Source organism: Haemorhous mexicanus, chromosome 1 (assembly GCF_027477595.1).
Source record: "Haemorhous mexicanus isolate bHaeMex1 chromosome 1, bHaeMex1.pri, whole genome shotgun sequence".
NCBI lineage: Eukaryota > Metazoa > Chordata > Aves > Passeriformes > Fringillidae > Haemorhous > Haemorhous mexicanus.
The window spans coordinates 96,341,289-96,365,538 of record NC_082341.1 but is presented as its reverse complement, the minus strand read 5'-3'; the positions used below and the strand labels follow the sequence as shown (position 1 = coordinate 96,365,538).

Genomic DNA, 24,250 nt, shown 5'->3' with positions numbered 1-24,250 from the left:
AAGTGAAAGAACAGACTGCCATCTTAAGAACTTACCAGAGTGGAGCCTGCATTCTACATCAGTGACCAAAGCTGGCTTTAGTAAGCTTTCTCTTAGTAGATCATGAGGCTAAAAAGATATGAGGAAGACCAACTGTTCAGGTCCACCTGAGGCTTCCAGATTTTTCAATTTGAAGAAAGCTGGCCTTCAGGAGAGCTACATTGATAAGGTAAAAACAACAACAACAGAGAAGCAAACAGGGAATTAGGTATCTATGAACTTTGCTTTTTACAGAGTCCTGCCTTGGAAGCCTTTTAGGACTCTTCCTCTGACCAAAGAGTAGCACAGGGAATTCCAAAGTTTCCCATAAATTCCTAGGCTAGCTGGACACAGCTCCACTGCATGGTGCACCCTGGGCTCAAGGTCTTTAACACCCTTTATGGTCCTAGAAAAAACCAGGGAAATAGTTGTCTAAATAAAGGAAAGCTGTGCTGAGAAGTTGTAAGGTCCTGTTTGTTGGAAAATGCATGTTTCTGATGTTTGAGGATTACCAAGATGCAGGCAGAGATCATGATGCTATTTTGGTTTTACCAGAAAACAATGAATACAGCTGAGACTCTGATGCTAAGCATTTTTTCGGCTCAACTTTGGATTCCTGATGAGTTTCTAACCAACAGCACAGACCTTAGTTTGCTTATTAGGCCTCATTAACCAATTGTTCAAATAGCTTCATGTAGAGCCAGGACTGCAGGGTTGGTTTGCTCAAGATACAGCTGAAAATTGTTGGTTTTTTTTTAATTATCATGATTTTCCATGTTTTCAGACATCCCAAACCATAAATAATCTTTTATTTTTCTCTAGCATTTACTATGGAAAAAATTTAGGTTTTGTCATGATATTTCAAGTTCTGGTGACTTTCCACAACACTACAAGAAAAGATTTGATTGTATAAATACGTAGTGGGTATAGATCAAAAATACTGTGGCGGGTGGGGTTTATTTTGTTTTATTTAGGATCTCTTAGAGTCGCTGTCTGTGTCAAATATGATGAGTGGTATGTAGGTATGAAACAGCAAAGTGGGGAGATTCAAAATCATCATTTGATGTAAGACTCAGATTGTGGCATAGATTACTAAAGGCCCAGATGAGAGAAGAAGTAAATTTCTCTTTTATTGCTGTAATAGAAAGGAGCACGTTGGGGTTTTTTTCCTTTATGTTTATCTCTGGTTCCTAGTTTTGGATATTTAAAACAACTGAGGCATGAAATTAGACAAAGAAAACATCTCCAGGATAAACATGCAGGCACATATCTGTGGATGTGGATCTCTTTAATACATGTACATACACATAGACATACAGATGTACAAATGAGCTGAGCCACCTAGCATTTGGGTGTGCTTTGACATTGAATGGCATATGAACAGTTATGAGGGAGATAATAACTTTTCTCAGTTTGGTTGGTATGAGTGAAAATGAAAATGGGATAGAAAAAAGAAAAGGTTTTAGAAAGATTTATCTATGAAATGAAATAAAATTAAATGGCTTGGTAAGGTAGCCAAGGTAGTATCTGTTCGTAGCATCAGATCTTTATTAGACTTTGACAGCAATACCATATAAAAATCTAACTTGCTATTTTAGGTTTGGAACAGGAGAACACATTAATTTCTCCTGTGCAGGTAGGATTTGAAGTGTTAAGCAGATTCCAAAGGAGAACCCTAAAGGTGTGAAATTTTCAGTCTTACTCTTTGTAAGCATATCTTGGAAGCTCCTATAAGGAATGCAGTCGAGGTAAAGGCATAAGATAGGTTAAGAAAAAAATTTTTTAAAGCTATACCATAAAAAAGGACTGCATTGATATATAGATAGGGATTGACCCACAATTGACCCAATAAGTAGTAATGACACAAAAATTTAAAAGTTAAAATTTACAACTCGATGAGTATCTCAGGTCCAGGTCCAATTACTGTTTCAAGTTGATATCAGCTTTTTTTAATATGAATTAAAACATCTCTGTAGGTGTGTCAGGTTTTCTAGTAGGGATACTCTTTTCTGACTGCACATCTCACTGAAGGGAAATGTTTTATGCTTGGTATACCTGCAGAGTCCAGTTAACAGCAGTGCACTTTGCTGTAAATGCAGTGGTAGATTTTCCTATTTGAACTTCAGGAGGAATCAAGAAAGCACTGAAGTTTAAATAGATTATAGCTGCATGGCAAATGAAATCACAGCATGACTTAGCCTAATTATTTTGCTTTGGTTTTTTCCACTGTGATTAGCTTTCATGAGCTACCTGAGGAAATGCAATGCCAGACCAGAGTGCAAATGCATTTCTCTGGATCTGTATGGTAGTGTGTTATGCACAGGAGTGTACATGCCTTAGAGAGTTTACCTCTCCAGTGTGTGTTCCCAGTGTTTGTAAACCTGATCTTCTGAGCACAGGAAAGGTTTTTTACACATAGGATGCAATGGTGGGGGGCAGAGGGAAAAGACAGCAGCTTGGTAGGATGCCATTTCACTTTGAAGGATTAATAACAATGGCCTTCAACTGTTAGCCAATATGCACTTCCAAGCTTTGAAAATAACATTTCTTCTCTTTTTGTATATCTATTTGCATCATTATTCTGTTTCTTTACCTTTCTGTTCTTAGAAATGTAAAAACAGCAATGCCGTTCAGTGATCAGAGAGTTGTGACTCTTGAAGTCTTTGCAAAGCCTTGCCAGTATCTTAAGCAATGTTCTGGTGTCTTTCTCTGTTTTGATGTGTCCAATATAAACCAACTGCAGCAGTTAAACAAGTCTGGAGGCATTGCCTCAGTATTACTTAGATGTGAAAAGCTGTTGCTGATCATAATTTAGGGATAAAAAAGTAACAGGAATGTAAAGATAAAAGACAGATATGAAGGTATAGTGAGTGCATGTACTTCACACCATTGAAGTACATTTGACATTTCCTCACCTTTTTCTCTGAACTGTTTTCTTTATTTAGGGCAGAAATACCAGGATCATTTTCCTTTTGACCTTTGTAATTAATCACCTTAGTCTTCCTGTATGCAAAAAGTGAAATTTTGAGGCTTTGTAAGTACATTGTTTTCAATATAATTTCATCTTCACATAATTGTACCAATTGCAGTGGAATAGAAATAGGTAGTGGGGTTAATAGGTGGTTTCTTTGGTTTTATTTTTAATGGAGGAGGAAAGTGTATTGCCATGTCTTTAAACAGACTTATAAATGTTGAATTTGAATTATTACCACTTTAACTTGCACTTAAAGGACTAGTTTAATCTGTTTTGGCAGCTAGGATAGAAGAAAGGAAGAAGCAACAGAAGTGTACCAAAGCATTTGTTTATTTTACAAGGATTTAGGAATTTGGCTATGAATTGTGCCATCTAAGCTATAAAGTGGAGTTGAACTCATAAACTGAAGAAAGTGGCAAGCAATGGCAAGATAAAATAAAATTACATCCACTGTGACTTATATCTTACATCCACTGTGACTTGTAAAATGTTCCTTAATGGAACATTTTTCAGTTTTTCTTTGTCCACTTGGAGTTCAGGGATGCAGCTGTGCACGAGGTAAAAGAGGTCAGAGGTTTTCAGGAGAGAGCGTGGAAAGCAACCTTAAAAAGACAGTTTGGGAGATCAGCTGTAGTATGCAATTCAAAATAATATTGTGAAATGGGTAATGGTGGTCTTATTTCTCTGAATGTGGCTTGTAGTCCTGGTCACAGAATCATAGAATAGTTGTGTTGGAAGAGACCTAAAGATCATCTACTAGATCTCATGAGCTAGCTTCTATGTACATTGTACGTGCTGACCAAAGCCTTGGAAGCCTCATCGTGGCAGGATGATAATTTTTTCTATTGTTCTATATTCTGGTTCATTACTGGTTAATTTAATCCTGAATTAAAATGATTTGAAGCATATCTTACCTTTTCAAAATTTCCTTTGATACTGAGCAAAGTAGAATGTGTTTCTGTGCTCATGCTTATTTTGTTGGTGTGGGTTTTTGTTTGGTTTGGTTGGGGTTGTTAATTTGTTAGGGCATTTTTTGTTCCTTCGGGACAGCCTTTGATTTTTCTTTTAGCTCTACCTTTGGGATTTCTTTGGAGGTGAGTAGTGAGAAACTTGTGTTTCAGGGCTACAAGCTAGAAAAAAATCCTATGTTCTTTCAAGCTGCCTTCACCAAAACTCTGCAAAGAGACTGGGGAGAGCCTGGAGAAGACAGAGGCTACACAAAACCTTGTACACAATTGCTCAGCTCCAGGGTCCAGTGGGATAGAGAGCAAGTTTTGGCACTTTGAGTTCTTGTGGACTAAGAGCCATTGTCTTCAGAGTGCTCTTACTTTTAAAATCATCCAACTGTGACTAGGTTAGGTGTGTGTGAGGTGCAAGGCCTGGCATCTCAAGGACTCTGCCCCTGCCTTCAGCTAAACTTGTAGAAGAGTCTGTTTCTTGTCTTTTTCTTTCATCAGTCTGTATTTATTAGTGCTTTTCTCTTTGAAGCTTTGAACAGGTATTTAGTATCAGCTGGACAAGTTTTCCTTCTGAAAGGAAGAGAAGTTAATCCTTCAGTTCTAAATCCTTTGTCAAGATTTTGTTTTGCCGTCTAATGGTTCTCTCTCCATAAAGTGCACTTTCATAGTCTTTTTTAATATGCACATTATTTTAAGGGGCTAAAAATATTTTAATGTCAAATTTTAGTTGAAGCACCTAAGCAAAACCTGTGCCCTACATGTTTGTTAGTTGCCATGACCAATGATACTTTCTAAAGCTTAGTGGGGGGGTGGGGTTTTGTTTATTTGTTTAATGTTTTTAAACTGTAGCAGTAATGCATTTTAAAGATTGCTTTTTAAACAGAATGATCATTTTGAAATTTGTTTTCAGTGCTATAAAGCTTTTGTTTGAATATTTCTGACCTGATGCTTTTATCATGGAACTGAAGTAACCCAGGAACAGCCTTAAGATTAGCTGAATACATCTGATCCTTCAGCATTAGCTGAAGACCTTCCTCCCTGCCACTGGATAAATATTTGCCTTTTGTAAACAGGATAGATTCCTCTGCACTACTAAAAACCATGCTGGCTTCTGAACCTCATTTAATTGGAGACCTTCCAATGAGTCCTTTTCTCTTAATTTCATTCCACTACTGCATTGACTCCAAATTTGCATCTGTATGTCATAGGGACAATGAGCTTTTCCACAGCAACCCTTCTCCACTGCATACAAAAATGAACACATGACTCTAAACAGTTCAGATGAGTTCACAAACCTGTCTGCTGTTGTGAGTGTCTGACTCCAGTTAGTGTTTTCCCATTTTAATAAATATTCACACAGAAATGTTACTTTCTACCCTTAGGAAAGACTTAGTTAGCAGGTACTGCCTGTTTTGTTGGACAGAATATCTGTCCTCTGACAAGACTGAAATGACTGCCACTGTTGCTTTGTTTAAAAGAAGGAGCACACATCATTCCTGCCTGTGAGCTTACTCCTCTCATCTGTATCTGAGCCCCCTTCTGGGGATACTCAAGGACTCTGAAACTGAGTTTAGTTACTACGATAGTGTTGAGTATCTCCCCATGCAATCACTTATTTCCTTTGTGCAAGTTTCCCTTGACCACATTGCCTCCCCAGACTGGAGGCTGTGCCTGCCTCTGTGCACACCAATCATCTCTGCTAGCAAGTCACACAGAGCCAGATCCTTCCTCTGGCTTTTCCAGCCGCTTGCCAGGTAGTTGCCTCACTCCTGCACTTAATATTAGCAAAGGAAAAGAGCTTTCCAATCAAAGCTTCTTCTGAGATTTTGACCTAGAACTCAAGGACCATTTGAGGAAGGAGTCATTGGCCTGACAGAAGAATTATCACTCTGGAATCTCTGAAATTTTTTTCAGGTCCTTTCTCCGTGCTGTGTAAACTCCTGTTGTTTTAGCCATGCCCTCATAAGGTTGAATAAATTCTCAAAGAACTCCTTCAAATTTATGAGATCCACCATATCAAATGAGTAATTCACAAATGATTTCTGGTATTTTGAGACAAATGAGGAGAGGGGAAATTTTGACATCAACAGTGTGGAATCCTGGTGGGAGCTTTAAACACAGCAATAATGGGGACACTCTTGTTCATATAAGCAATAGGTGTGCTGCCAGCATTATAGGATGCATTGTGCTCTAAAAAGACAGCCATGATCCCACAGAGCTTCATGAGTTATTTCTTAAATCTGAGTGCTGTAGGACAAGCAGATACACAAGTTTCCCTTCATAGGCAATAGCCAAGCTTGAGCTAGTAAAAAGGGATTATATGAATGCTCCCTGGTTCAACTCTTTCTTTTCTTTTTTCCAGTAAATGAGCAAATGTGTCAAAGTTGAGAGGTGCCTGTGTAAGGGAGGTATATATTTGTGGGCAGGACAGGGAGATGATGAGATGTCAACTGAGATGGTTATGTCACTAAGCCACTTTAGGAATGGTTGAAAATGTTTACTCTGTAAATGTTTGCCAGAGTATTGAAAAAGTTCCAGGCACTGCCATTTGCCTGGTTATTCTGTAACTCCATATAAATGCAACAAATTTTGGATTGACACTTTGCATTGAACTCTGTGAGTTCATGATCTCACACTTATTCATTATTCTTATAACATGGAAACTTATTCTAAATGGAAAAAGCCATAGAGCATTCCTTCAGAATCAGAGGAAAGAAAACAAGCTTTCAGGGAAATGCAAGGAGTAGAAGTGTCTTACAAACTTCATTACTGATTGTATATTTTTCTTTTTGCATGGAGCATAACCTAATGGCATATACATCATTAAATCAAGTGGAGAACTGTATTAACTGCAAATATATCTTCAGTGAGGCTGTTGTTTTGGGAAGGTGAAAAGCACAGATATGAGGGATGGGAGGCAGACAGTGTAGCTTTTCCATTATGTTTAATATAGTTTTCCTATTTTACATATGTGGTTTGTAGCTTGTGGAGGCTTTATGCATGACTTACATTTCTCTTTTGCCAGAATTACTGCTGAACTGAAGCCTGCTTTGACCGTAGTAATGACTCTACTGAAATAATTCATGCACTGGCATCTGATAACTTAAATATTGCTATTTGCTAATAGTCCTGAACTGATTTGGTCTCTGTTATTTCTAACTCAGTGGTTCACCCTGTTCTCTTTTCCAGTTGAGCTATTGGTTACTTAGCCGGAATGTTTTACTTGGTTTAATTTAGGAAGTGTGATGTCCAGTGCCAGCTGTCCCATGCCAGCACAGTGTGTACTGTCCTTTAGGCCAAAAAGACACAACTTAATGACTAATGAGTTGAACATTGCTATTGTCATGAATGCTTTCCATTAATGCCTCTGCAGGTAGGGCAGCTGCAAATGGAAAGTAAAGCTCCAGAAAGATCAATGGCAGCTTTGAATCTTAAAATAATAGTAAAAAATGTAAATAGGGGAGAGGATAGCAGTTTTATATTGGTAGCTACCCTTGTGCAAACACATACTTAGAAGGAAGTTTTAGGTGGCTTTTGGTCTCACATAAGAGGCCCATAACTCCCTCTTCATCAGTCTCTTCCTTCCATTTCTAACTTCATCGCATTTCTTTTCCTGGGGACTCATGTTGTTTTCTCTTCCACCTTCTTTCTTTCCATCCCACTGCATGCCTCTTTCCTTGGTCTGACCTCAGAGAGGACGAGTATGAAGAGGAGGAAGAAGAACAGCCAGTCACAGAGCCCAATACTGAGGATGAGGGGGAGGAAGAGGCCAATAGGCAGGTCAAAGCCAGGTACCAGGATTCAGCATTGTCCCTCCACCTTTTCTTCAGGCTCTGGCGTGAACTCACCAGCACAGTGTGCAGCAGCATCCACCTTTTCACTCACTTTCCTTGATCACCTGTTAAAGCCACCCCCCACAGAAATATTTTTGCATTTAAAAGCTTTGGGGAAGGGGCTGGGGGGTGACAGGGCTAATGGAAACACTCAGTTATGTAGGTTCAGTGCACTATGAACTGTCTGCATTCACTCCCTTTAGACAATGCTCAAAATCCTAAAAGCTTTAGTGACAAGCATAACTTTAAGCATGGTTTGGTTTAACTGCTTAGTTAAGGCAATGATGAAACACTACAATGCTTAGCTGAGGATGTTGCTTGGTTTCTTAGGTTTTCATCCCTATCTTCATAATACTACCTTATTAGGAATGTCTGTTGCTATGCAGTAAATTGACATTTTTTTGAATGCTGCCTTAGATTCCATATAAGTTTTGTTCATGTTTTAATAGCAAAGAACTACTTTGAGGCAAAACTGATATACATGTGTATACAATATATATATATATACACATATATATATATATATATATATGCACATATGCACATATATGTGTATATAAAAAATTTATAAATGCCTGCCCATCTGTGTATATACAGATATAAGAAAATCGCCAATCAATATGCTTCATCACCTATCAATACTCTTGTGTAAAAATTTCCCACTTATTTCTGAGAGATATATATATGTATTTGGCATTTGGCAACTTGATCCTAATAAACTGAAAGCAAGAAAATATATTTTTTGTTCCAGACAGCCATTTGATTTAGTTAAAATTATTTGGCTTTGCAACTCAGCAAATGAGATAGGAATTTTTTTTTTTTTTAAATAAACCACATTCATGCAGACACTGTACAGCACAGAAGGAAGAAAGGAAACTGTTTAATGTGTGAATTCCAAAGAAAATACTGTACTTTTGTTATTATTATCTTCCAGTCTGCAAATCTTGCCAATGGCTGCCTGAAACTTCCAAATTAAGTGACAATTTCCTCAAATCTGATTCTTAAAAGTCGAAGCTAAGACTCAAGTTACTGGTAAATCTCATGAGTATAGTAAAATACTGCTTTAAAAAGTGAGGAAGAGCCTCATTAAGGAATGTGAAAAGCATAATGTGTTTTTAGGTCATTGGTCCTTTTAAGATAATTATCTCTTTAAGATAACTGGGTGATATTCCCATGACTTTCCTAAGTACCTTTTTTCACTGTCTCTGTAGCATTAAAAAAATTATCTCTGATGTGGCTATTTGTGTTAGATGCTGACAGGTAGGACTGGCCTGGCTTCAGTGTCCCCTGTCAAGCACAGCAGGTGCGATAGATGAAGGTTTCCAGATTTTCCATTGTGAGAACAATTAACCTGGTGTACACCTGATGATTAAGTGCATAAGATCCCAAAATATCTAACATAAATTTTGGTTTTGTTGCCTATGCTGTGCCAAGCCCACAGTCCTCAGATAAGGACCTGTGCCTTCCATGCCAGCTGGGGGATTGCAGAAGTGGTCTCTGGAGAATGAAATCACCCACGCCAATGATCCAGCCCAAAGCCCGTGCACAGTGTTTGTGCTGGAGTTACTAGTGAAAACAGACACCCTGGAGTGCAGATCCCATGGCTTCTCACCTGCTTTGTGCCTTCTGTCACTCACCAACATCTGCCTTCAGTAGAGCAAAGCAGATGTGTTTTCCGTTTTCTTTGATGCAAACTCTGCAAGTCTCTATGAAAGACCAGCATGGAATGCTGACACTCAGAGAAAACAGAAATTAGTGCCTTCATACCTAGAAAAATACTTGTTAAGGTGTTGCTTTTGAAATAATTTTGAACTAGATTTTTTAAAGAACAGTGCTAATTGAGTACTTTTTTATTTTCATCTTTGTTGGATGAACATTTTTACTAAAAAGATCAGATTGCCAGAGAGAATGATAGCCAGATATCAGATAGTCCAGAGATCTATATAAGATATCTGGACTTGGAGAAGCAGTCCTGCAGACTGTATCTTCAACCATCTGTATTCCATGGAGTATTTTCCAGTGGGCTCAGTCTGCTTTGTACTGCTCAGACAGTGTTTACAACTTAACTTGAAATATATGAAAATTGTTCCAAAAATAGGTGTGAAAAGGCTCATGAAAATGAGTTCTGAAGCCTATAGGTTAAATCCCCTCTTTTCCTTTAGAATGAGTTTCTTCTTTTGCCCAGTATTTCCAACCACAAGAAGAATCCCACTGGGATACAAAGATGTGAGTTCTCTTTATTTAAAAAGATGTGATGATTGTCTAAATTTTGAAAGTTTTTGTTTGCCTGACTCTTCTTAATTTTTTTTCCCTTGCAAGTGATACTATCTGTGATCTCCCTTAGCCCCATTTTTCTCTCCCCTTCCCTTTCTAATGATTTTTTCCTCCTGCAGTGAGGTTCCAGATATGCATGAGGCTGTGAAGAAAAGCTTTTCACAGTGTTCTGACTCTTCAGCTGTCTCCAGTGCCATTTCTCCAGCTGAGAGGCCTCTCACCTGCTCTAGAGCAAAGAGCTTTTCTAGCAACTCCTCTTCTGTGCCTGACTCATCTGTCTCTCATCATAATTCTGTCCTTTCATCACCATCTTCACCTGCAACAGCATTGCTGAGCTCTCCCCAAAATTCCTCAACATCCATTACTCCAAAGGCATCTCCAACAGTGGAGAAATTACCTTATGTACCACACACTCCTTTTCACCTCTTCTCGTATGACTTTGAAGACTCTCCAGCATCTGTGAAAGAGAAGGAATCAGAAATGATGAGGGAAAACAGGTAGATTTTATATAGCTAAAATAATTTTTAGATAAATTAATAAAACATTTCAAGAATTTTACAGTGCTAATAATGCTACTCTATGTGTTGTATTATTTCCAGAACATACTGTACTAATTATAGCCCTGGAAGCCTGTATTTTGATTTGATATTTTCTCCTTGCCTTTGCTGAAATCATTGCTCTTCTTCCAGGTCTGTAGTTAATAAATATCCTGGCCTCCTCTATAAAGCAGTGGGTAAATAACCCATGGTTTGGGAGATCACAGAAAGGAGCACCATTTTGCTCTCATTTACAACAATGTAATTTGCAGACATGTTTTCATGAAAATGAATGGGGCTCCTCTGCTATAAAATCAAGAGAGGTCAGATCAGCACTTGAAATTCAGGGGTGGAGTCCTGGCTTCAAAGGCTGAGTCAAAATTTGAGGCCAAATCAAAAATTTGTTGTTTGATTGCAGTGCATGTCCATCTCATGTGCAATTTCAGCTTATGCTTGTAATAAGAGATCTATAAAGATAACACAGCAATCAGAATAGACAGTTTTATCTCCACAACATCTGTTGAGTTTACTTGTTCCTCATGCATTTACCTTAGTTTTTTACTTTAATTTTCTCATCCCACCCCTCTAAAATAAAAAAAAAATATTGTTTTGTCTCATCTGTTTTCAAGTAAAAGAAATTTACAGTAAGTAGCACTAAAAACAATGACAGAGAATCACCTTGAAGAGGTTGATGATTTTTTGCTGTCTCTTACAGTTGTCTGTGTTGTTTGAATTAGATGCTGAAAATGTACATTTATATTGCATGCATATTTATTTCTTCCTCTCTCCAGCAGTCCTTCTGAGTTTCTGCATGTGAACAAATGTTTTGATTCTTTTGATCCTTTTAATTTTTGATCTTTCTCTCCTAATAGGTGGGTGTGTTTTGTCCCTTTTTCTGAAAAGTCTGTAAATCCAAGTAGTTGTTGACAAGTGACTTAGCTCACATATTTTTCCTTTACCTGCAACTTGAACACTGGAATTCCTCTAAATTTACATTTTCCTTCATAGGTGCATTTTTCCCTTAGACCTCTCACACTCGTTTGTTGTACTCCCATTGCTGCTGCTGTTATACTTTAGAGTAGATACCTAAATACCTTCTGTTCCTGAAATATTTAGTATTTCTGCAGTGATTTTTTGTTTCCTCTGAACATCTTTTCTGCTTCCATTTAGTACAGAGGTTCAGGGGTGGGGGTGGGGATGGGGATTCTTCTGGAAGGAAAAGAAGGGCAAAGCCTGCACAATTTATTCAATAACATGCCCATAAAAGAGGAAAATGTCTTGAGGGTGAATGCTGCTGGATAAGACTATTCCATCTACACTGGTACATGAGACAAGAAGGGAAAATGGAAGCAATAGCCAGTACCAGAGGAAGGTTAGAAAGATAAACTTTGTGTACAGCATAGAGACTTACCCTGGTATTCTGGTCTTGCCTTGCTCCTATTGCAACAACTCAGTGTTCCTCTAAATTTGGTAGGATGTTGTGTCCACACCAGTCCCTCCGAATTTGATTTTTTTAATCGTTGTCAGTCTGACTCCATAGGAGGTGCATTCCCTCCATTTTCATGAGCGTTATCTTTGGACTAATTGAAAACCCTTGGTCTGAAAAAGGGTTCTGCTCTATGTCAGCTTTTTCATGGGGCAGAGGAGAAGAAAAACACATGTAATGGTTGATAAGAAGGTCTCCTTGCATTTGATCAAAATGGAAATGGAGGTTTCAGTCAGGAACATACCAAATCAGCTCTGAGTTCTTATCAGGACAGTGGAGTTTACTCATCTGTAACTCAATACAGGCTCAGTAAGAACATTTCCTGGGCTAAGACTGTTAGACAAAAGACCCAAGCTAGGTCTGTGCTACCAGGGAAGCTCCACACTGTCCCGTTACACAGTGTCCAGTGGACCACTGTCTCCAGTTTCTAGTTAGTTTTCTTCTAGGGCAGGAAGGCTCAGACAGCAATTATTTCCTGCAAAATTTCTTTTGTGGCTCAGAAACAGGCATGTTAGAGTTTTTTTTCCAAGATTATTTCCCTGTTGCTGGTCAGTATAGTGTCTCACAAACAGATGAGGGATGGGGGGGTGTTTTCTAAAGCATTAACCTGAAATTGCTGCTCCAGAGGACGGGTTCTCTAAAGCACGATCCCTTCCATTGTAAAAGCACCTAGCTGAAACATACTCTGATTTTACCATGGGCCTTGGTAGGCAGCAATGCTGTTGAACCCTAAGGAAAAACTTGAAACTTTGAATGAAATTTTGCATGGCTAGATGAATGTGCTAAATGGAGCTGAAGGAAACCAACTAGGCTTTTCAAATAAATTTACTGAGTGAAATTACTGAGTGCTGATGTGTGCGAGGGAAGAAGCAGCAGAGAAAAGATATGGTGAAGGAGGATATATTATATCTTGTGAAGTATAATAAGGAAAATTATGTTGCTCTATTTCCTGAAATGAATTTTGCAATTTGGATGAGTTGACCTTGCTGAGTACTGATCTTCAGAGCACCATATGCTTTCCATGATGGAAAAAGGCAATTTTTGTGAACAGTATTAAAGAGAGAAATATTAACATTTTCCCAAATCAAGAATCTTTTCTTGACATGCTGTTTAAGTACAATGGTAAAAGGCACAGCAAAGCAACACAACTGCCTTTTCTATTCAGTACAGGAGCCAGGATGAAAACATTGATAGAAAGGACTCTGGGGAGGTGGCCATTCCAGGAGTCCTGGAAACAATTTTTCTTTGATCAGCAAGCTCACATTGAAGTGAAGCAAGTTTATGGGGTTTTTTAATGGAGAGAAGGGCTGATAGAAATTTCTAAAGCCATGCTTCCGGAGACATGTCTTTTTAACCATGGTGATGATTTTTTACAGGCATTGTAAGAAATGGCACATAAGCTATTACTTATGTTGGGGGAGGGGAAAGAAAATACTGCTGGCTTTAATTGAAAAGAATGTGGTTGCTTTTCCATTTAAAATGCAAGCATTTGCAAGTCATGGATGCCCATGTTCAGATCATGTCTCAGGTGTGCTGCTGTTTTCCTTCATTTTAGTAGATATGGATACTGCTGTCTTGGGCTGGTTTGATCCCTTTTATACTGGCTGGATATCACTCCCATAACAGCTAATAATTCCGAGTAACTGAGCAGTATTCAAGTATTCCTGCTCTGAGTTGTCACTTGGGAGGACCATTCAAATCTTTCATTATTTTCCTTGCCAAGAGCTCACTGATTCATCATGTATGTTCATGCCGTGGTTGATATTAAGAGTACAGGATTGGTTGCATATTTGGAAATAGAGCAACATTTTCAGAAGGTGACTGAAAAATTCTGGGGTATGGAGTCATTAAAACAAGAGGATTTACCATTGCATGCCTGTTTGCTGATGGATTTTTTCTGTCTTTCCCTTTCTCCATCTTGTCTTCCCATTTCTTCAGATACAATAGCTATGGCAGCAGCTCTTACTCTTCTCCTAGACCTTACACTGGTGTGAGTGCCCCTACAACACCCACTACTCGTTATGGGACAACTCTGTCACCACCTCAGGAGACCAAATCTGACAGGTTTGTAAATTAATCAGTGTTTTGACAACAGTTCCTTTGCAGACAGAATGAAGGAGATAAATGTAAGCTGTTCTGAATGAGTACTGGAAATAGATTCTAGCCAGATTTTTCTAACATTGGGGAAAAAATGGAAAAAAATCTAAATGTGTTCATTTCCCACTCGTTCTCAAGCCTTTCTGTCTGACTTGGTATTAAAGGTTGGGTGTATTTCCATCCCACTTCTGTTTCTTCCACTTAAATGGATAAAGCAGAGTTGCTTCGCACATAAGCTGTTCTAAGTATTAAAAGGTGAATTAAAATTTTCTTTCTTTCCATTTTTAAAAATAAATTCAGATAGATCTGTTTTCATTTCTATCCTCCTAAATCAACTGCAAAATCTTGAAAATGTGCTTAGCTCAGAATTTCCTAGGCCATAATTTTGTCCTTTCTTGAAAATGTGTGATATATCTCTGTAGCTAAAGCAGACTCCTAATAACCAACCAGTTATCAGCTTGCTTTAAGAAAGAAATTTAAAGAGGGGAAAGAACCCAAACCAGCAAAAAAAATGTTTTGAACAATCAAAATACTTTTTTGAATTATGTGAGGTACTATGGGAAGAAAAAAGATAGGAAAATGTTATGGATACTTGAAAGAAATTCTTGGCAAGAGGTTTGGACCACCAGAAATTCACTATCTGTTACAACCTGAGAGTAAATGACAGCTTCATAGGATATCATGCTGATTTTAAGAAGGAAAGGTAAAAGTTTTTAATTTAATTCAATAATATGATACAATAATGTAAATAATATCCAATTAGGCCAGATGGGGTTTGGATTGTTTGTTTCCAAATTGGCCTCTAATTCATAAAAACTACGTCTTCCACCCTGTTTTCTGAACTTAAGTTTTTTTACAGGACTCTTTTTCTGTATTCCTGTTAATTTGTGTTAATGACTCTTTGGCATATTTCTGTAAATGTATGTGTGTTTGTGTGTGTATGTATATATGTTTGAACCTTCCTAATGCCTCACATCCTTTCCAGACTGCTACTCAGAAGGGTTCAAGTTAGGTTCTTCCAGCATACATGTATTTGTAGCCATGAGGTATTGATTTAATCCTTTTTTCCAAGTGAGTAATTAGATTAAGGTTCTCTTTGGAGAAAGACATTGTTTTTCATTTGCTCATCTTCCCGGAGTACCTCGCCTCAATATGTCTTTCCTGATCTCAATTAAATTATTGCAGAGTGCAACCACAATAAAAAAACTCTACATCAGCATATTCACCCTCGTTTACCTCAGAAAAAATTGATGCAAGATAAGCAAGAGTTAAAAGTATCCTGCTGCTTTGGAAGTTTAAGGTTTTCAAGCTCCTGCTCTTGTAAGCTTCTGATTGCTACTGTGGCAGAGAAACGCCAAAGTGGTCAAACGCTGAGATGGCTAAAGATGGTTGGGCTTGTCCTGCAAGAGGCTGATGGTGCTGGCCCTGCTCCAGTGAGGGAAGCCAGCTTTCATTTCGGCATCTGCATAAGTGCCTTGCTGGTTTGGAGCCAAAATGCCTTGGCCCCACAGGATGAAGCAGTAAAATTTGCAGATTCATGGAGAGTCAGGCCAGAGGGGAGCTCTGCAATCATCTGTTGTGACCTATAATGGGTCTCACAGAAGCTAAATGAAAGACCCCTGTACTCTCACATGTTTTCAAGTGACAGCATATGATTTCTCCTGAAAATATTCCAATATTTCTTATCACTGCTAGGAAAATATTTTATATTTTGAAGCTAGTTTTTCTAGCAGCATCTTCCAGCCAGCGCACCCCATCTTTCTTTTTGCTGTGAATCTGTAAAGTGCTCTACCTTCAACCATAAGCTGTCTCTTACATGTTGTAAATGACTGAACACAGTGCTCAGCATCTCATCTCTGTTTTTTTGTTCAGGTTGTGTTTGCTGCTTTCCACCTCACACGATAAAAATCTCTGTACTCCTGTTTGAATTTGCAGCTTGCTGTTCATGGTAGTTCATTAACTCACCAGGGTTTCTGCATTTTTATATTTGAGTGATGTTACAGCCTGATGCATCCTGTATATGAGTCTGAGAACTGTGAAAATTGTGTGTACACCACGGCTGCATGTTGTCTGCAGAATAGATGCAGTTATTTCTTTAAAGACAAAAAAGTTTACAATATCAGATGCCATTTTGCATTCTCTTGTTCTTTTTGAGAGTGCTGAGATGTATACTTCTGCAAGCCCTAAAGTACTGACTGCTTTGAAGAAGGGCAGAAGCCTTCCTTAATTTCATTGTCCTGAAAGATATGCACCAAAGAAATGCCCATGTAGAGACTGACAGATGGAATTTGCTTATTGGAGAGTAAGCCATCTAGTGCATGATGCAATGTTTGGCACTAATTAGTAAATGGAAAGTATTGTGGAGGTTTTCACAGTTTTCTATGAATGGTGTTTGCCTCAGATTATGTAAACACTATTTCCTATCTCCTGATGGTAAAAATGTACATGGGTTCAAACACCCAAAAAAAAGTTAAAAGATGGGGGGCGGGGCGGGGAGGAGAGGAAGAACATTTGATAAGAAGCAGATGCGTATCTATCGTTAGCTCTAAGGTGTGTTTTCTGGTTTCAGCTTATGCTTCAGTTATGCAAAGCCTTCACAGAAGGATTCCTGTCTTTTGTCATGCCGGGAAGAGCTTCAGATGCAGGTCCTGGTACCGTTTATCTGACCTTTGAGAATGAGGAGGAAGGAAGAAGCAGCATTTAAAGCAGTGCCCAGCCCAGTGATTCATTTGCCCTGACAGGCCTTTCAAACCCTTGGCTGCATATTGCTTATGTAAACAAGAGCTCCAACTTAGGTGGAAAGAAGCAGTGTGGTTGACATTTTGACATTCATACTTTTAAAACTCTCTTTGGCTGAGATCAGTTGGGAATCATAAGAGCAGTATAAATCAGTGCAAAAGTAGCTGGATTTTGTTCTTTGAAATCCAGATCATCTTTTTGTTCTTTGAAATCCACATCATCCACGTCCACATTCTGAGTGTACAGCAGAAGAAAAGGCTTACTTTACTGTTTCTAAATACAGCTGCAGCCTTTTGGCAACTTCTTGCAATGCTGTTGTTCTGTCTCGTTTCCCTGGGTCCCCTGTGGAGAGCCATGTTTGTGAAGTGCATATTGCAGCCATGGGAATCCTGCTGAAGGAGGGCAAATTGCAGGGCACTTTCTGTTCAGCCCTTCACTGGAAGAAAACCAGGAGTGTGTCAGTTCTCTTGTATCTCTCTGTTTGTGAAAGTCACTCCTAATGCATAAGAAGTATAACCCAGTCTGCCTGTTTTCTAATGCTAAAGAATGCTTTGCTCCATAAATACGCTGCTCCCACTCTTCACAACTTAAATCACAATTAACTCTTTCTCCCCATTTAATAAAACAATTTAAAAATCACTCTCATAACCTCATAGATTTTAATAACAAAGGGAAAGAGCAGTGCATGACTGAGACACATCAGGAGGAAAAGCATTTTCCTGTCCCTCCAAGTTGGCCCCTTGCCTGAGGGCAGAAGGTGCTGTAGGACTAGTCTGTATTTCCATGCCTTATGGTCACACCTAGGATATTTCTGTCTAGCCAGACTGCTTTGTCAGACTCAGAATCTAAGACAGTCACTCAAATTGAAACTGCAGCCTGGAGTCTGCCACAGGACATCAAACTGGTTACTTGCAAAGCTTCACACCCCCTCATAGTGTCCTTTTGGTGATCAAGTGTTTGCACTGCTGATCATGGCTATCCTTAGAGGAGATCATGAAGGAGTGTAACTTCTAAGGCAAGAGCACCAGCTTTAATTCATTCTAATACCAGAAAAATATCCTGCTGGTGTGATTTCCAGGGTGGGTTTCTTCTGATGCATTTGCCAGGAGGTAGTTCCCCCTGGGCTGGGCAGTCAAACAGTAGTACAGTCAGCCTAGCTCAGAAAGCCTTCCTGGGGCACTGCCTGCCAAAGGAGCAAGAGTTCATGGTCTCACCTCTATCTGTTAAATCAAATGCCAGAAAGTTCAGCTCGCAAACCTCCACTTCTTGATGCTCTTGGCCAGTCACTGTGAGCTTAGTCTCCACCTCTGGCTGGTCCGTCAGAAGTTCTTCCAAATCTCCAAGCCTGGTAGAGGCCTGCTATGGTGTTTGCAGATTATTCCTGTTTGAAGCATCTCCAGCTTTTCCAGAGCGTTAGAAAATAGTCTTAAGAAATATTAAATATATTTCACATTCTTTAATATGTTTTCCATCTCACTTGCTTTGTGATCTACAGCAGTATGTTACCTCAAGCTCCCTTGATGCAGGGCCTTGAATATTGAGTGTTCATTTCCATGTTCTTCTATGTGTTTTAAAGGAAATGTTCCTTCAAACATTTATTTCTAAAACGGGTCACAGACAGTGAGATTAGCATGCCTGGATTATAGGTGATTTTTTTCTCCTCTGACACTTAAACACCATACCTGAAGCATAAGCAAAAAGTGTGGCAAAAGTCTGCAGATACTCTTCTTTTTTTTTGAGTTTTATTCCCTTTCCAGGTTCCTGTAATAGTGATTTGCTGGAAATCTGGTGCTGTCTTCCAAATTTCTCTCTTTAAACCAAACCAAACCAAACCAAACCAAAAAAAAAAAAAAAAAGAAGAAAACAAAACCCTTAAGGATGTCAAAGAGCTTTTCAGTTAGATTTTCTACTAAAATTAAAGGTCTCAGTAATTGACAACACCAGGGAGATGTTGCTGGATGAAGCTTCTTGGCAGGCTCTTTTTTTTGTTTGGGTTTTTTTTTTTTTTGGTTGGGTTTTTGTTGTTGTTGTTGTTGTTGTTTTGGTTTCTTTGTTTTGGTTTGGTTTTTTTTGTTAGACATTTATCACTAATATGTGCTCTTCAGTTCCTTTACTCCAGCTGTTAAGCACTAAGGTAAAACAAAAGCCTATGAAACACAACCTGCTATACAGCCTACTAAGCTGCTGCTCTCCCAAGAACTGCTCCTCTTTCCTTGTCTTTCTGTTCTTTCTGTGTGTGCTTCTGGGCTCTCAGACCAGAGATTGTGACGATTATTCCTTGTGGTAACTGCCAAGCACATCTCTCACTGAGTAACATAATGAGAAAGGGATAGCTTGGTCGCTGATAATAGTGGCCCAGGGCAAAAGCCTCAACTTTATTGCTGAGATTTTAAGAGGAAAAATGACCTTAGGAATTACTTGATGATTTACAGTTTGAGAAGCAGTGGTGGCTTGCACTGGCCTAGCTGCTTGTCAAACTACTGTGTAAGCAATATTCTTGATTGCAGCTTTGTGGACTTCATTGTAGGGCATATGTTTAAACAGAAGCAAGGACTGGTTTTGGTTTCAGGCTGCAGAGTTTTGCTGGCTGAACATGCCATGTGCAGTGCTGATGCTCAGGGCTCACCCACCTTGGCCTCGATCTACACCTGGGCTCTGCAAGTCACTTGCAGGCGAGGTGTAACTCAGATGAGGATGAGAAGCTGCAGGTTGGAGAAAGACAGAAGGACAGTATAAAAGCTGCACAGGTCAGCTGGAAGAGAAGAGTGTATGTAGAAAGTCCTTGTGCATTGCCCAGGCTTTGTGTGCAGCTCTGTCCTGCTGTAGCTGTAATTTGGGTAGTCCCCTGTACCACTTAAAAGTCTAACATTAATCAGTTCTTCTCTTGGTCATTCTCAAATTTCTTTCCTAAAGGAAGCATTAGTAGTTTTAGCTCTCAATTTTATGTTTATTTATGAGAGAAGTTTTATAAAGATTCCTTAAGTAATGTTTAGTCTGTTTGCAAAGTCTTATATCAACATGCTTTTGAATTTGCCTTGTCATGTAGGGAGACATAACACACGGGGAGTTTCTTTAACTGTGAAAAGCAATATGGCTCTTGGCAGCTTTGCCTCCTCTTTTGTCTCTTCCTAAGCTGGAAAATGGATTTATTTTGCTAAAGCCAAGAGGACTTTAGAGTTACTTAAGGCCGAGTAGGAGCTGCCAACTGTTGTACCCTCACTGTAGCATTCCCATGGCTGCTAGAACAGGAGCACTTTGCAAAATTAGGTAATTAGTGCTTCCTTATTAAAGTTATTAATGACTCTGCCCCATGTTGTATTAATGAAAATCCTGAATATTAACCTTATGACCTAAAGGGATTTCCTCTCTGAAGTCATCTGTTAATTTTTTTTAGCTCATAAAAATATACATTTGTATTTTGTATTCTTCCTGTAGATAACCATTTCTATTTAGCAAATTTTTAAAATTCAAGTAAACAGAGGGAAAGGCAGCCACAAAATAGTATCTCAGAGCTCGCGTGAATGAAAAATGTTTGAAGTTCAGAATTTCAGTTTTGCTTTCAGTAAGACAGAAATATTTTCTTCAGTTTGCAACAAGATTAGAGTAATTCGGGGCACGTAATCCCCTTCACAATGTATAGTCCGTGATGGAGTATTTTCAGAAAACTGCAAGAACTTCCAAAAAAAGCATGGGAGATCTTATGTCTGCATGAATTTATGTTTATAATAATGATTACTAATTCAGTGCTGTGTTAAATGCTGTAGGTCAGGATAGCTGAATTTTTATTCAGAAGAGCTTTGGCCTACAGTCAACCTTTTAGCTTCGTATCCTATGCTCTGTGTATTTTTTGCCTTCTTTTCTTCCCCCCCCCATTCTTTCCTTTTCCTATCTCTTCTTCCAATAAGTTACTAATGACCTCTTTGGCTCTGTATCCTGATGCTGTGGTGAGGAGCTGTTTTCACAGATCCACAGACTTAGATGCTGTTTGGTTGTGTATTTTCTTTCTGGAAAGAGAAAGGAATAACCATAGATTGTTTAGCTTTTACTGGTTTTAACAGCAGGCATAAGAAAGCTTTTCTTAACATTTTTTATATTAACAGTCCATTCTTAATAGCCTTGCATTCTCTACAAGACTAAAAATAGTAGTCAGAGTAAGCATCCTTCTGGATTGTATTTGTGGAGCTGAACAAATGGTTGATATTACCAGCTGGTAACATATGACACCAGCACTAAAATGCTGGCACGTATTAGCTGTAACCCCATTTTGCAAGTGATCACTCTATTATGCTTTCATTGAGCATTCACATTTCTCTTTACTGTTAAAATCTCTTATCACTTTTGATTCAATGCCAGAAGTTTTTTTAGCCTTTTTCTTGCTTATGGATTTTTAAAATGCAGCCTGCAGCAATAAGACCTAAAAATTCATGAGGCCTGAAGGCACTGTCACCCTTCAAACAGTATCAAAGCAACAAAATTACCCAATGGCTAAGCCCAAGCCTTCCCACCAACTGGATTGGCCAGTCATGGTGCCATTTGCAATTCAAGTATGTGCTCACTGAAAGGGAACATTTACTTTAAGTGTTATTGCCAGAGAAATACAGAAATATAAATCAGATTTTGTCAACAAACTGTACATAGACAAAACCCTTTTCAAATTGTTTAGAATGTGAGAGGAATACCCCTTAATTATTGTTTTTCCTCTGGCTGCTTTACAAGTTTGTACACTCTGAAAGTAACCTGCTTACCCCAGGTTTAGTTTATGCACATGTAGAAAATTACCAATAGAGTTTGTTAAATACTAAAACTGTGCATTTGCAGTTGCAGTTCACATTAAAAAGAGTATTGGTGCACCCAAACACCAGCTGAGCCATTGTGTTTGATATCTGCAGTGAGGCTGTGAGTTCATGAGGCTTCATAAGGCAGCTGGTCTCAGCACTTGGTGTGAGGTGTGGTCCCACCGAGGGCAGATGTGTGTGGTTGAGTGGCTGTAACCACTAAGCAAGCACTAACTCAGCTATGGCAGTGCTGCTTCTTTCCCAGCCCTTTTCTAAATGTGACTGAAGACCCAAAACCTTGACTATTTGTGCTTCAAGAAGTCGGTGTCGTACAAGGGGTCACTTGACCGTGTTCCTGTCTGTTTAATTATGGTCTCTATGTACAGAAGCTTCTGGCAGCTTGGACTGTTAGATTTGACCAGTTCATGCAGCAAACTGCTGTACACGATAGGGCTGTGTTTGGGACAAAGGAATTGGACCAGGCATGTGTGTTCACAGCTTGTAATTCAGCTGAAGTATGGAAATATGGAAATTTCAAGTTTTGACAAATTGTTGTTGATTTGAGTAGTTTTGAAGAGATGGCCAGCTAACATTTTCAGTTCTTTAGACAGTGGCTTTTTTTCTTAACATACAGCTGTGGATCTTCTATTTAGATTGTGATTCTGCTCTTCGTACATCTGCAAATTTTATCCCAGTGAGCGATGCTAGCCAAACTATGCTAGATCAAGCCTCCAAACAAGGTGTGGAGGTATTTTACTACCAGGGTTAGCTTAGAATCCCATCTGCAGGACTAAGTTGTGCATCTCCATGTGATTTCCCTGTAATCCCCTGCATAAGAATGTGCATTTATTGTAGGGCCTCAAAGAGCTCAGTCAGAGCTGAAGGATTCCAACCTGCTAGATGATGTGCAGACCTGCAATCACTCTTTTGGTCTCTCATCAACACCCCATCCTTCCCCTTATTTTTCCTTCAGTCTTCTTTTAAGCCATACCTTCCTTTGACTCCAAATTGAGTTTGCAGACTTCATGGCAGCTGGGCAGGATGGGATATCAAGTTGAATACACAAAACAGATAAAAACCAAGTCTTGATAGGGACCCTCTTGCCATCTCTCCTACTTAATTTCCATATATCTTCACATGGAGGCACTGTTCATTTATCCCTTTCCAAAAGTAATTCCTGATGTTATATCCAACCATATAGCCATGGTTTTTTGTGCTACTACAGGGATGGAGCTCTAACTTTTGAATTTTAGTACAGTGGTGCTACTGTTTTTGCTAAGAGCTTTCTCTTGAAACATGCACTTAGAGGTCAAAAGTTAAAATAAATTTAAAATACGCTCAAGGGACAATTCAGTACACGTACTTGACTGTCAGGGTTTGAGGATTTTTTTCCCCCTCTTCTTAGTGCTGAAGCATATTAGAGATTTTTATGGTTTTGGGTGTGATCCAGCATTGATACTGTAGCTTTGGAGGAGAGCCAACAGGGACTCTTACAGAATATCAAGTTTTATACCATCTTATGTAATGTTTATGCGGGTGGGATATGACATATTGAAATTCAATTTATTGAAATTATTGACATTATATTCATGCTGCCCTGCTGCCAGTGGGGCTGAAATGGCTATGTTTTGTGGTGTTCCTGCTTATACAGACATAGACTCTTGGGGAAGATAGGTTTCATTAATATTTTTATCTTCTTTTGCACCTATGTTCACTAGTGAATTGGTGCCATTATGCTAAATGCCTACACTGTGCAGCCATAGGCAAGTAAATAAATAAGGGAGAGAGTCTGAGCTCTTAAAAATAAGGAAAATTTTTTCAGGTTTGCATTACTGGTTAAGGAACCTTCCTCTAGGCAGGCAGGGTTTAGTTTCTTTTTACACAAAAGGCAGTATCTATTTCTCTCATTAATCTTTTCATTGCAAAACTCATGTTACAACAATGCACAGAAACCTCTCTACATGAGTTATGTCTTTTTTATTTTAGCAGTCTAATTCAATCAGTGTGCATCTGTATAAAGCTACCCTGTACAATTCAGATTTCTTCCTGTCTAAGAGAAAGAAAGACTTTTACTCTGAGGTCAGTCTGTTGCCATGTCAGATGTTGGTGGTACCAATACCACCATGTTGGGGGAAGGTTGTGTAAGAAGACCCACTCTCCCAGACAAAGTACTACTTAGAGTAAAGCCAATAAAAAAATCTATGTCAGCACCAAACTATAAGTGAATGTAAAAGTAGCTTTATATCTTTGAAAAGTTTTTACTGTAGAGCCCATAATTTCTGTTAGCTTTTTAAAATGGTTTGAGAAGACTGTCCCTTTGTGTTTTACTGGTATGTTTTAATATGAGATTCATCTCGCTCTTACAGCACATGCAGCAGGGAAATCATGATAATCAAATTAATTAATGTATAAAGGAAAAATATGCCTGATACTTAAGAGAGCATTTGAATTATCTAGGGACCTTCTGACATCTTCCTTTACTTTTGTTTTTCTGTATAGAGGATTCTCAGGTGTTTGTGACACATCTGTTTTTAACATCTTTTCATAACAGTTTTTTCC

At 38.8% G+C, this 24,250-nt stretch overlaps 1 protein-coding gene across 5 annotated transcripts in view; it reads left to right on the top strand.

Annotated features, from left to right (window-relative positions):
- The window catches only part of FHOD3 (formin homology 2 domain containing 3), a 373,180-nt gene that overhangs the window by 267,270 nt on the left and 81,660 nt on the right, over nucleotides 1-24,250 (top strand). For 4 of the 5 annotated variants that reach the window (XM_059856914.1, XM_059856895.1, XM_059856877.1 and 1 more), the window contains exon 11: nucleotides 14,019-14,144. The exons of the other annotated variant lie outside the window; for it this stretch is intronic. In XM_059856914.1, the coding sequence (XP_059712897.1) occupies nucleotides 14,019-14,144 (126 nt within the window). The remainder of the gene's footprint in view (nucleotides 1-14,018; nucleotides 14,145-24,250) is intronic. 5 annotated transcript variants of the gene reach the window in all.